Genomic DNA, 14,107 nt, shown 5'->3' with positions numbered 1-14,107 from the left:
TGTAGTTATTTGAAAAGCTGGATGGAAAATACAACTGTTCTCACAAGTGGGCCTTTGTTTTGTGTCTCTTTATAATGTTTAGTGTTGATGGAGTATTGTGAATTGTTTTGTATGTCTTTATAATGTTTAGTGTTGATGGAGTATTGTAATTATCTGCTTTCTCAATTAGAAAGGCTTAAAAATTCTGGCTGTATGTCTCAAATGGTTTCTATATGTATTACTGCTGGTATGCAATGACATGGCGAGATAACTACCCAATAACAACTATTTCTAGACACTGATACCTTGATCAACGCCACTGCTTTTGCAGTTTGATTTATCAATTTTAATGTATTTTGGTTAAATTACTTTAAATAAATTTAAGGATTTTTTGCTTTAGATAGTTGAGCAAAATTTAGTGTTATAAGCATTTGTTTCACTGTTGAGAACTTTATCATATGCATTTAAATTTCATTTATTCGATCTGTTGTGAGCAGTTGAAATCTTTACATCAGAGTGCCTTTTTCTGTTTCTATGTCTAATTGTTCTCATTTCTTTGAATATATCTGCTAGGCATCTGTTAGTGAAATCTATGGTGGGAAATTGAACCTTTGATGTGTTAAGAGATGGCCCATTTTATTGTCTGACTACATTTCTCAAGGAATATATTTTGCAAGTGTGCTCTAGAGAAAGTCCATACTTCAGTCATTTCCTTGCTTGCCAATTTTTTGGCACATGATCAAATTTAAGGATTGGCTTGCTGAACTTGATTCAGAAGTCCATGATTTGCCACTTAGGTTTGCCTCGGGTTAAAGAGTTTGGCACTGAACTGCACAGAGGACCTGGCATACTTCAGTTAGCCATCCACAGTCAAACATGAAAGTGAACATTCCTAACAAGACAATAACTAAAGACTAGAGTTGAAGATACATAAAGCTGGTGGATGGAAGAATTCCCAATAATATGATGGGCTTACTGGACTATGTGCCAAATTGCAACCAAGAAGATGTCATTCATCTTAGCCTTCGAGTGATGATTTCTGTAGAGATTGGCTTGCTATCCTATAAAGTACCTGGAACAATGAAGAAGATAATAACAACATTGACATATTGATGAGACCAGGAGGCTTGTGGCAATTTGGACTGCAACATACTGGCAATCGTACTCTCTTTCACAACTCGAGGGTTAGAGCAAGGCTTTTTCAGAATGGAATTTAGTCCTGAGGATGACTTTTGCAAATAGGAAGGAAGACAAAGCTACGAAGCTTGCAGCAAATTGGGGGGACCTTACAAAGTCTGGGAGGTTCCTTGGCCCAGAATGTACCGACTTCAGAAAAAATTGGTGGCAAGTCCATTCCCCGTGCCTCAAATTCAGAAAAGGTACATCAATACCACCTCTTTCTAGTTTATATTTCTATGATAAGTGTTTGTACATATTGTTCAATCATTTCATTGAGGCTGTAGCTTTCAATTTAATTATCTACATTCCAATTGATTGGTTATTTGATTCATACTTAATTAGTCCTAAGTAGGCTCCATGAAGATCTCTGCTTAAGGGATCAAAAAATGTCCTAGTCTCTTTTAATGCTCGATGGAAAGGCTAGGAGGTTCTCAAAAACCTACAGTCTTGGGAAGTAATGAAATCCTAAAGGTACTCAACCTAGTAACAGCTAAAAGGCATTCAGCTCGACATAACTATAAGGAAAACAATCTGCAATGGGCACTCAACCCTGTCCAAAGGCATTCTACTTGGAATCTTAAATTAGCATGCCTATAAAATTTTGCTTTGATTAAAATTATTCATTTCATAAAATTTTTACAAGGGTCAATAGCTTGAGGGAGAAAGAGTATAATAAAAAAAAGAAAAAAAAGAAAATAAGATGTTAAGGTAGGGGTCATTGCTGAGTTTGCTTGTCCTCTGACTCTGTTGAAAGGAAGAGTTTGTTTTTGATGACTGGAAAATATGGAGCCATTGGCAAACCTTTGGGCTAATCATCCTCCAACTTCGCGTTGAAGGAGTTAATGGCACTCAAGTAAACAAAATGCATTCTGGCTACTTCAGCATCTTCTTCCCCTTCTTGTAGAGCGTGAAGCCATTTATTGAGGGTAGGCTCTCGTGTTAGTCTCTCTCCTTCAAGTAGGCATTGAAGACTTAATATTCAGCCCCTACTTCAACAGCAGGGTATTGTTCATCAATCATCCTGTGCCCATGCTCAACAAAATGTTATTGCAGAGGGGAAAAATAGGCATATTTTTTAAGTAATTTTCGCACTTTACTTAATCAGATGCATGTACCTAAAGTATTTTGGAGTGATGTTCTTCTTACTATTTGCCATCTCATCAACAAGATGTTGTCCTTTGTTTTTAGTGATAAAATTCTGTACTTCATTCTCTTCCCTAATTTATTTTTATTCTTTTTTATCTCCTTGTATATTTAGGTGTGTCCTTTGTTTATCAACTAATTTCCAAGGTGGATAAGTTCAATCCTTGTGCTATAAAATGTCTCCTAAACTACTCATGCACTCAAAAAGGATATTGTTGTTATAGTCCTATTCTGCATTGCTTTTTTTTTTTTTTTTTTTTTTTCCGGTTGATATTATCTTCTTTGAGTCTACACCATACTACTCTTAGTCTTTTAGTGCTTTTGATCTCAGTGAGTCTCTTCCTCTGCCTAATCTTTTAGATTCTAGTTTGTTGTCCTTACCCAATCATCCACTTGTCATTTCAAGCAGTTTAAGTCTTCATCGTCTAGGCCATCCTAATTTGCAGGTGTATTCACAATGGCGGCTCCAAGGAAGAGAGCCTCCTCAAGCTTATACTACTACCCCTTTGGTTTCCTTATCTGATGATTATATTTCTCACGATGTTGATCCTGCGCTTGCTTTTCGGAAAGGTAAATGCTTATGTACACAACATCCATCTCCAACTTTTTTGGCTATGCCTTCTTGTCAACTTCTTATTATTATTTTGTTACTACTCTGTCATCTGTCACCCTTCCTAAATCTGTTTTGAAGCCTTAGCCCACTCTAGATGGAGGAGTGCATTGGTCAAAGAAATGAGCGCATTATAGGACAACGATTCTTGAGAATTGGTATCTCTTCCTCTTAACAAATCTATGGTGTCTTGTCACTAGGTATATACTATGAAAGTCGATCTTAATGGTTTTGTGGCTCGTCTGGTAGCACGCCTTGTTGCTAAGGGATATAAGGTGTATGGTTTGGATTATTCACATACTTCTTCCGAGTGGCCAAACTTACCTTACTACATATGTCCATCTCCTTAGCAACCACTTGTCATTGGCTTATACATAAGTTGGATGAGAAGTAAGGGTGTTTGACAGCCTACTCAACCCGTCCAACCCCAACTTGACCAATCCAAATCAAATCGACCCAAAAAATCGATTTTGAATGGTTTATGGGTCGGTTGATTGTTTCTTATTTTGTATAACTTGGTTGTATGGACGGTTTGTGAGTTTACTATCTAACCCACTTGACCCAATCCGAACTGCCTCTAGTGCATATGAGAGAATGCATAGGATGGATTGTGGGATTCTCATATTGGAGTTTTTAATTTTTATATTTCTAATTTTATTTCTATTGTAGTGATGTTTGTGGATATGGCATTTGGCCCTTTTGGAAAACAGTGTACATAGTTCGTGGGGAAACGTGTTTAATGACTTGTATTCTATACGTGTATAGTTAGCTATTTTAGGACATTTTGTAATAGCTTGTATTCCTAGAATTAGGCTGATTTGGTTAGTTTCCTATTTTGTTAGAATATCCCATAAATCATGGGATATGATATAACCTAGTTAATTTTCCTTTTTCTGCTGCTAGGGTTGATGCATGTAGCTAACGTTTTGTGTATTGTTTGTATGTATGAAGAAAATTCTTCCACGAAGTGTTTCTCAGTTTGTGTTATGGTATTAGAGCCTAAAGCTCTTTTCTGGGATTAAAAACCTCTTCACACAAGCCTTCATTGCTGAGACCATACTGCTGCTTCTTTGTACCCTGTTTTACCCTGTTTTTAGTTCAAAAATAGATTATTTTTGCATTTTTTATGTTCAGCCTTCATAGCTGAAATTTCTTAGAGTGGTTTTCGTTCTTATTTCTACCTTCGCCAGCCTTTGTTGTTGGTGGTTTTCGTTTCGAGTGATTGTCCTTAATCGCCAAGAGATCATTGTTTGTGAAGAACGTTGGAGGTTGCAGAGACGACCACTACAACACAATCGGAGGAGATTGTTCGATCCCAACAACCCAGGGGATTGCAAAATATCCAGGCAGCATATAGGCTGAATGGAAAAAACTGCCTCAAACGGTCTCAACTTGTCCACGCCTTGCTAAAGGGAATGGGAAAGATCAACCTTCTCATGGGTATAGGGCTGATACCAGGAGATCCTCATTTTGAAGCATGGGATGAAGAATATTCCATGATTATGGCGTGACTGTGGAATTCTATGATTCCTGAGATTAGTGACACATGTATGTTCTTGGCTACTCCTAAGGATATTTGGGATGCGATTCAACAGACATACTCAAAAGCTAGAGATGCGGCTCAAGTATATAAGGTGAAGGTGAAGACGATTGCAGCAAAACAAGGGAGTAAATCTATTACTGAATATGCCAACCAATTGAAATCTTTCTAACAAGAACTTGATCATTATAGAGTGATAAAAACCACGTTTCTTGAAGATGCCGCTCTTCTAAAAGATTTCATTGAGCAAGATAGAGTCTATGATTTTCTTGTTGGACTTAAATCCAAAATTTGATCAACTGAGGATTCAAATTCTCGGCAAGAAGGAAGTTCTATGTTTTAATGAGGTGGTGGCACTGATTCGAGGCGAGGAAAGCAGAAGAGGTCTGATGCTTGAACCACAGAACATGGACAACTCAGCTATGGTGGCAATAATTTAGTCACAAATGTGGAACGAGCACCAATTTTTGAAAATGGGAGACTTGGTCAGCCAAAGGCCCAGAACCGTGATTACAAGGATAACTTGTGGCGCTTATTGTAAGAAGGCACGCCATACTCGTGAACGGTGTTGAAAACTTCATGGAAAACCTCCAAGTGGAGAGTGGGGATAGAAAGGAGAGTAGGCAAGGAACAATGGTCTCGCTCGTGTTGCTGCGGTACAGCAAAATGAAGCAGCACCACGGGAGTTAGGCGGTCTCAACCAAGAAGAGGTCGAGAGGGTGAGATCTCTTATTGGCAATCTTGAAAAACGTTCAGGTACTTGCTCATTGGCATATTCATTTGAGTTTCCTACCTCTATTGGATTAAATATCTCGGGTGAAACCTTTGCCAACTCCTGGGTCATGGACTCAAGAGCTACCGACCATATGACCCACTCACCAAATGGATTTTTTCACATATTTTCCATGCCCAAGCAGTAGGAAAATAGCCACAGCTGATGCTTCCTTGACCACTGTAGCAGCTATAGGAGATGTCAAAATAGGTCCATCACTGATTTTAAAAAAAATGTTCTCCATGTTCCTAAATTATCCACAAACCTTGTCTTTATTCAAAAACTCCCTCAAGATTTATGTTGCAATGTGGTTTTTCATCATAGTTATTTTGTATTTCAGGATGAGGATTTGGGGAGGATGATTGGACATGCTAGAGAACGGGATGGACTCTACTACCTCGAAGCACCGAGTTAGTCAAGCATTACCAAGGGCAAATTATCTCACTCTTTTATTTCTGAGCATTTTTTGTCCAATAAAGAGAAAATTTGGCTTCACCATCGCCGACTTGGAAATCCATCATTTAGAGTCATTAAAATTCTATTTCCTTCTTTATTTAAAGGTTTAAATGTTGAGAATTTTCATTGTGAAGTGTGTAAACTTGCTAAACACAAACGTGTATCTTTTCCAGTCAGCAATAAAAGAAGTTCTATTCCTTTTTATCTCATTCACAGTGATATTTGGGGTCCTTCTAATATTCGTAATGTTTTTGGGGCACAATGGTTTGTGCCATTCATTGATGATTATACTCGTGTTACTTGGCTTTTCTTGCTCAAAGATAAATCCGATGTCAATATTGTTCTCCTAAATTTTTGTTCTATGGTTAAAAATCAATTTGGGGTTGATATCAAAAGGTTTAGATCGGATAATGCTAGGGATTATTTCAATCAAGTCCTAACTCCATACTTTTAGAAGGAAGGGATAGTACACAAGTCATCTTGTGTCAATATCCCACAACAAAACGGCGTAGCAGAAAGGAAAAATTGTCACCTTTTTGAGTCAACCTGACCTTTCATGTTCCAGAATAATGCGTCTAAATCCTTTTATGGGGAAGCAGTTCTTACAGCTGCTCATTTTATAAATCGTTTGCCTTCCAAAGTCTTGGGATTCAAAAGTCCAATGGAAATGCTCTCAACATTCTATCCTTACCTACACACTACAAATAATCTTGTCCCTAGGATATTCGGGTGTGTGTCATTTGTTCATATTCATATTCATATTCAAAGTAGGGGAAAGCTTGATCTGAAGGCGTTAAAATGTGTCTTTGTGGGTTATTCTTTGACTCAGAAGGGGTATAAATGTTATCATCCTCCATCTAAGAAGTTCTATGTCTCAGCCAATGAACAAGAGTCCTATTTCAGCACTCCTTATCTTCAGGGGGAGAGTTCAACAATGGAAGATAAGGATAGGGAGGATAGGGATGTTTTACTTGATTTGTTGTCACTTCCCGTATCTTAATTAGTTTCTTGTTCCTTTGTGCCAAATTCTGTGTCTGAGCCCGTGTCTGAGCCTGTCCCAAATCCTGTGCCAAATAATATGAAAACTAAGGTGTAGTCCCAAGAAGGGGGGGGGGGGTGGTGAATTGGATTTAAAAATTTTCTTTTAATTCTTTTTAAAAATTCTTGACTTCTTGTTGATTTATCAAATATACAACAAATACTTAAAATAATATTCAATCCACAACACAAGTACTTAAACAATCAAGTAACCAATCAATCAATTTTTCCAATCAACCACAATATCCAAACTATAAGATATAAGATTCAACTTTTGTTTGTTTGCAGCCCTGTATATATGAAAGTATGGTTTAAGCCCTGTGGCTAATGCAAGCCCTGTGATAATAAATTTGCTTTTTCAAAATGAAGTGCAATATAAAATCCAATACTCTTTCCAAAAGCTTAGATGTTAAATAAACTTTCAGTTAAAGAGTCTTTAGGTGTTCCACCAATCAACGTACTCTCTTACGGTTTCCGTAAAGTATGGATCAACCAATGTACTCCCTTTCGGTTTTCGCAATCCCAAAAACAAATTAAGTTTAAGTTTATTTAATATCTAATCCACGTAGTGTATATGATTAAGAAATTTAAGACTTCCACGCAGTTTTTTATATACTGAAAGTAAAGAGAGTAAAGGAAAGAAAGTGACACCGGATTTTTACGAGGTTCGACTTATCTTAGTGTTTTCTGGTCAGTCGACTGACCAGTCAATTTTCTGAAAATCTTTCATTTTTCATTTTTAAACCCTTTTGTTACTTGAAAGATTTAAATATAACTTTGTCAAACACATTTTTCAGGGTTTTAAAAATCTGGTCTCTAAGTCCATATTCAACCCTAAAAGAGTTTCAACAATATTTCAAAAGATATTTAAAATATGAAGCACTTACATAAAGACTTCTAAGACTTTGAACATTCTTGGCGCTTGAGTCTTCATGCTTGTCTTTTCTTTGATCTTTCTTTTGCTTTGCTTTCTTTTGCCTCTCTTACTTTTCTTCAAGCTTTGATATACGTTTAAGCTTTCTCTTATATTCTTCAAACTTTTAAAATCTCATCTTGAAATCCATGTTTTAAGCTTCATATTGTCATCCTTCTTTGAAGTATAAGCTTGCAATAGATCCTTGACCTTGCATTTATATGCTTTATCTTTGTGAGTCCTGAAATATTATTTCTCAACCAAATATGTTAAGTTTCTCTTGTTTGTTAGCATCAAAATAGGATATTAAGCCTTGTAAGGCCAACATCATATGTCCAAACCCATGCTCGAAATTCCCCAGAAAAAAAACTGATTTTGCTCTTGTGAATGTGAGATTTAGCAAAGTGTTTTCAAGGAGGAAGGTGGCTGTCCCTGAATCTGTGCTAGTATGAGACTCCAACTCAGATCCCGAGAATAAGGTAACAATTTCTAACCCCTCATTGCAAGCTGAAACCGAACCTTAGGTTAATGACCAAGATCTTCCCATTGCTGTTAGAAAAGGAACTAGAGAGTGCACAAAACAGCCTTTATATCCTCTGCCACATTTTTTGTCCTTCAAAAATTTTTCACCATCCCATAGATCCTTCCTTGTTAGCTTGAACACCGTTGTCATCCTTGCGACTTTATTCGAGGCTTTATCCAATGAGAAATGGAAACAAGCTATGGATGTGGAGATGGGGGTGTTGGAAAAAAAACAAAACTTTGGAGTTGGTGAAATTGCCGACAGGAAAGAAACTCGTGGGGTGTAAATGGGTTTACACTGTGAAGTATAGAGCAGATTGATCAATAGAGAGATACAAGGCAAGGTTAGTGGCTAAGGGTTATACTCAAACCTATGGAATTGACTACCTAGAGATTTTTGCTTTAGTTGCAAAGATGAACACTATTAGAATCTTTTTGTCTATAGCAGCTAATTATGGTTGGGACTTGCAGTAGTTTGATGTCAAGAATGCATTTTTGCATGGAGAGCTAGAGGAAGAAATTTAATGGAAGTCCCGCCAAGTTATGGGAATAATTTGGCTGCTTAAACTGTGTGCAAGCTGAAGAAAGCCTTGTATGGTCTTAAACAATCGCCACGGGCATGGTTTGGAAGGTTTGCAAGAGTTATGATTATCCATGGGATATAGACATAGCCAAGGGAATCTTACATTGTTCATTAAACACTCACCTTCAGGGGGAGTCGCAACCCTCTTGGTATATGTCAATGATATAATAGTGACAGGGGATGATGATAAGGAGCAATAGATTTTGAGTTAGTGTTTGGCTACGGAGTTTGAGATCAAGGCGCGTTAGGGAGGCTGAAATATTTTCTTGGGATCAAGGTGGCTAACTTTAGACGACATTTTTATATCTCAGCAAAAGTATGTTATAGATTCCTTCAAAAGAAACCAGCAAGACGATGTGCAAACCAGCAAGTACTCCAATAGACCCTAGCCTTAGACTTGGAAAGGCAGAGGAGAATGCTGCAGTAGATAAAGAAATGTACCAACGCCTGGTAGGAAGATTCATTTATCTGCCTCACACACGACCAGATATAGCTTATGTAGTGAGTGTGATTAGTCAATTTATGCATAGCTCGGAGGAAGTCCATCTGCAGGTAGCTCACCGAGTGTTACAATACCTCAAAGGGGCACCATGAAAAGGTATTTTCTTTAAAAGGAATGGAAGCTTAGTTCTTAAGGCATACATGGATGTTGATTATGCTGGTTCGATTTTGGACAGGAGGTCGACCTCTGGATATTGCACCTTTCTTGGCGGAAATCTTGTGACGTGGATGAGTAAGAAACAAAATGTGCTGGCTTGATCTAGTGCGGAGGCAGAATTCCGAGCAATGACTTAGGGTGTATGTGAACTACTTTGGTTGAAGATTATCTTAGAAGACATGAAGATTAAGTGGGATGGTCCGATGAGACTCTATTGTGATAATAAGTCCGCGAACAACATAGCTCATAATCCAGTACAACATGATCGAACAAAGCACATTGAAATTGATAGACACTTCATCAAAGAAAAGTTGGAGAGCGGATTGATTTGTACACCTTATATGTTTGCACAGGGCCAACTTGTTGATGTACTTACCAAGGGGTTAAGTAGTTCAGTGTTTCAGGGTATTGTATCCAAGCTATGAATGGAAAATGCTTATTTGCCAGCTTGAGGGGTAGTGTGGGAAAACGTGTTTAATGACTTGTATTCTATACGTGTATAGTTAGTTATTTTAGGAAATTTTGTAATAACATGTATTCCTTGAATTAGGCTGATTTGGTTAGTTTCCTATTCTATTAGAATATCCCATAAATCATAGGATCTGATATAACCTAGTTAATTTTCCTTTTTTTGCTGCTAGGGTTGATGTATATAGCTAACGTTTTGTGTATTATTTGTATGTATGAAGAAAATTTTTCCACGAAGTGTTTCTCTGTTTGTGTCAGTTTGTATTTTATAATTTAATGTGGTTGATAGTATAGATGTTGGATAAATATAATATTTCTTTGATTACTTTCAAAACCTTGTTCAAATTGTGTTATTAATGTAAAATTAAAAATTGAAAAGTACTTCTTGTATATGTCACATCATAAATATTGTTACATTGATGCTTTTTTTTTTTTTTAATGACAAATCAACTAATCTAATAAATTTAACTTAAATGATATTAGTGTAAGTAGTGTTTTCAATGTAATATATGTTTTTATGTTTGGCAAAATTCTCACATATATTTCTTTTTGTATGTGTGTTTATTTTATTTTATTTTATTTTTTTGATTTTTGTTTTTTATTTTTTGTTTTTTTTTTCCTATTTTGTGCTATGCCTCTAAGCAAGTTAAATTGCCAACTTGGCCCAACTCACTCGATACTCAAACTCTACCCAAACCAACCTAAACCGCATCCTTAATAGTTCGACTTTGGATGGACCTTTTTGCCAAACCAATAAGATCAAATTAGTTGAAACTTTAGGCCCAATCCAACCCAACTTAACCCTTGAACACTCTTAATGTGAAGAATGCATTCTTGTATGGTGATCTTGAGTAGGAGGTATAATATAGAGCAACCATCTGAGTTCATCACTTCAGCAGAGTCAGACTAGTGTCAGTTCAAGAAGGCATTATATGGTTTAAAATAGTCTCTCAGAGCATAGTTTGGTTTATTTATTGTTATAGTAATTGAGCTTGGCTTTCAGTGGTGTGCAGTGAATCACTTTGTGTTTTATTGTCACGTTGTTTTTTTTTTTTTTGTGGGGGGGGGGGGGGGTGTGGTGATTAAGAGCTATCAATTAATAGTAGGAACAAATGTACAACAAAAAAAAAAAAAAAAGGAGGTATAAAACAAATTGACAGACAAAGCGTCAGAAATTGTATGAGTTGAAATTCTATATTTTGAGCACCTATGCTTGATGTCTCTGATAATTTGTTTCATTATTATCTCGCTAGGATTTTGAATACCTTCAAAAGGAAATTTCTTTCTTTCTTTCCAGCAGTGGTAAATTGTAGCTATCCAAGCAAGCTTGCCCATCTCATCTTTACCAGAGCTATCAAGATCAGAGAACCATCTCAGATTGTCCTCCCAATCATCTTTATCGTCATACTTCATCAGGTTTATTCAGGTAGGATTCTTCTCGTTGTGTATGTGGATGATATTGTAATTACAAGTGATGGTGATCAAGGTATTTCGAGCCTAAAACATTTTCTATATACTAAGTTTCAGACTTTAGATTTGAGATCATTGAAATACTTCTTAGGTATAAGTATCTATATCTTTTACAGGAACTTTTGTCTTAAGGAATTATGTTTTTGATCTTTTTGATGAAATTGGGCTGTTAAGATCCAAACTGGCCTATGGATCCTATCAAGAAGTTAGTGCCGAATATGGGCGATGTGTTATCTAATCTACGACGATATCGGAGATTTACTGGAAAGTTGAATTATCTCATAATTGTCCGGTCGGATACATCTTTTGTAACAAGTGTTGTAAGTCAATTTCTGGATTCTCTGAGATCAAGTTAATAGGACATAGTAATTTGCATCTTGACATATCCCAAAGGTGCACCGTGGAGAGATCTCTTATATTGAGATCAGGGTTGCACTTATATTCAGGGTTATGCTTGAGATTTATCTTTGTTGGTAGCAACTTGGTTTCATCGAAGGGTAAGAAACAAATCGTAGTGCCAAGTCAAGTGTTGAGTTAGAGTATAGAGTCATACTTATGCTACATGCAAGATTGTTTGATTGAAAAACATGTTGGATGAATTGGTATTTTACGTTCTTGGTTTATGGAGTTGATATGTTATAGTCATGCCTCCGAGGGTGGACAAAACATACTAGGTGGAGAGAAATTATCATTGGCAAGTAAAGCGGCTTGCTGTGGACTGAACCCTCATCTAAAATGCTGTATGCAAACTATGATACCACTTTCTTCAAAAAAGAAAGAAATATGGCACAATTAGAAATTTTAATTCCACTTGGTGACAATGGCTTCAATACGAAGCTATTTATAGGTATACATGGAGCCTTATCTACCAATATTGTTGCATGTACCAACACTTTGAAATTTAAACCCACTATTAATTTTTATGAATTATATTTCAATAATTTACAAACCTTGAAATAATTGATTGAAAATTGAGTTTGATATTTTTGTTTGAATAGGCAGATTAAACGCAGGTCAATCAGGTCGCGTGGGAGGCCAACCACTGACTAATTAAACGCAGGTCAACCGGACCAGGCAGGCGCCCTCTTCTGCATTTCCAAAGTCGCTGATGAGGTTATTCCTGCACGCCTTACCAGGGCACACAAGTAAAAAGGGTTGCCCTAGGGCCCTGGTCATTAGCAGCAGCACAAGAATGCCACTTGCGCACAGTGCAAGACTCGCAAGTTCAACTTTTCTTGAGACGTGGGCCCCGGTGCAAATTGGGAAATAAATTCGAAGTGATATGCTACTACTTACCGTCGTCTAGCCCAAATTTGGCACGACTCTCCATTCCATCAAAAGAAAAAGAAAAAGAAAAAATACAACCCCAGCTTAGAAAGCAATCTGTTCAAATAGTTGGAGTGAACATTTTCTCTATGATTCACCATAAATTATTGGAAGTTGTAAGATAAATATGAGCAGTAATGGTTTGTAATCTGTTTTTTTTTTTGTTTTTTCCTAAAGAGAGTTGATGGTTTCTAAAATAATATGGAATATATGACCATTTGAATTGACCCGAACATCTAAGCGGCGTAAGCTATTTCATTCCTGGTAACAAGCTGGGCCGCCGGAAAGAGGTGGGGGAGAGGGAAAGGTTAGCGTCGGTGTGGGCGCCGGCTGCTTTCTGCCATTCAAATTCGATGTGCTTTTGTAATAGGGATTTTGGTAAATGGGATTTTTAATGGCGTGTTTAATGCGCCTCTCTCCCTAGCGTGATATCCCATTCTCATTTCATTCAGCCTAGTTGACTCGGATTTTGGTTTCCTGTTTCTCTATTTGACTGCACATGTGATGATCGCAATAAATATTATATTTATATATTGATGGTCTTACGGCTCGTCTGTCGTAAGCCATCACCTCAACGACATTGGTATTCTTGATACAATATTTATTATTATTGACCCATTCAAGTACTTCTGCAGGCATTGTAAAACGAGTTAGTTGCCTGCGGGGTAAATATGTTTGGATTTGGGTTGATCCGTTTTTAAACAAGTGATTAACATATAAATTATAACTTATTCGTCTAATAAATGAGTTATAAATGGGTTTTCATTTAGAACTTATTTAAAAATATAATATATTTATTTTTAATTTTTTAAAATATTTTACGTAAAGTGATTTATATGTATGAGTATGTCCCATGTGATAAGTGTAGAAATCTCGAGAATAATAATAATAATAATAATAATAATAATCATAATAATAATAATAATAATAATAGAATTTGGTTTGATAGAGACCAAGTCGGCAGTTTTGTTCGGGGGCAGCAGCTTATAAAAGGGACTTAAGCTCATTTTGTTTATAAAATTTCTATCTTCAAAACCTCTCTCTCTCTCTTCAATTTCTCTTTAGATTTCAGTCAAATTGGAGCATAAACGCCATTTTAGGATCCTAACTTCGATCCATAGTAGTTTAATCAGGGTGGATTCATTGTTTAGGGATCGTAGACACCACTCTAGGGATAAAGTAAGAGATATATTATGTTAGATGTTTTTGGACATTTAATCGATTAAAATGAAATCTATGATTCCAAGATTGTTATATATGATTTTTCTGAATAATCAGACATAGGAAAATGATAATTTGGTATATTATATATGTGTATTTGGAAAAAATTAGGTATTTTGAGTTAAGTAAATCCTAGAAGACGATTATACGTTTATTTCTCTAGTAAAATATATTTTTCCCGAGCAGTTATTATTTTATGATTTATCAATCAAATTGTGTGACATAAGAA

General features: G+C 36.4%; 1 protein-coding gene across 19 annotated transcripts in view; it reads left to right on the top strand.

Moving 5' to 3' along the window:
* LOC131155482 (DNA repair protein REV1) overlaps positions 1–13,107 on the top strand; it is a 76,188-nt gene extending 63,081 nt beyond the window's left edge. For 5 of the 19 annotated variants that reach the window (XM_058108647.1, XM_058108656.1, XM_058108655.1 and 2 more), the window contains 3 exons: positions 777–1,358; positions 11,159–11,287; positions 12,330–13,107. In XM_058108647.1, the coding sequence (XP_057964630.1) occupies positions 777–839 (63 nt within the window). In that variant the 3' untranslated portion in view covers positions 840–1,358; positions 11,159–11,287; positions 12,330–13,107. Of the gene's footprint in view, positions 1–552; positions 1,359–2,747; positions 2,862–11,158; positions 11,288–12,329 lie in introns of those variants that run through there. The other 14 variants (XM_058108662.1, XM_058108660.1, XM_058108659.1 and 11 more) reach the window with 9 other exon arrangements.
* Positions 13,108–14,107: the final 1,000 nt, after the last annotated feature.

Source organism: Malania oleifera, chromosome 5, assembly GCF_029873635.1.
Source record: "Malania oleifera isolate guangnan ecotype guangnan chromosome 5, ASM2987363v1, whole genome shotgun sequence".
Taxonomy (NCBI): Eukaryota; Viridiplantae; Streptophyta; class Magnoliopsida; order Santalales; family Ximeniaceae; genus Malania; species Malania oleifera.
Note: the sequence above shows the minus strand (reverse complement) of the source record. Positions and strands in the feature narration are given on the sequence as shown.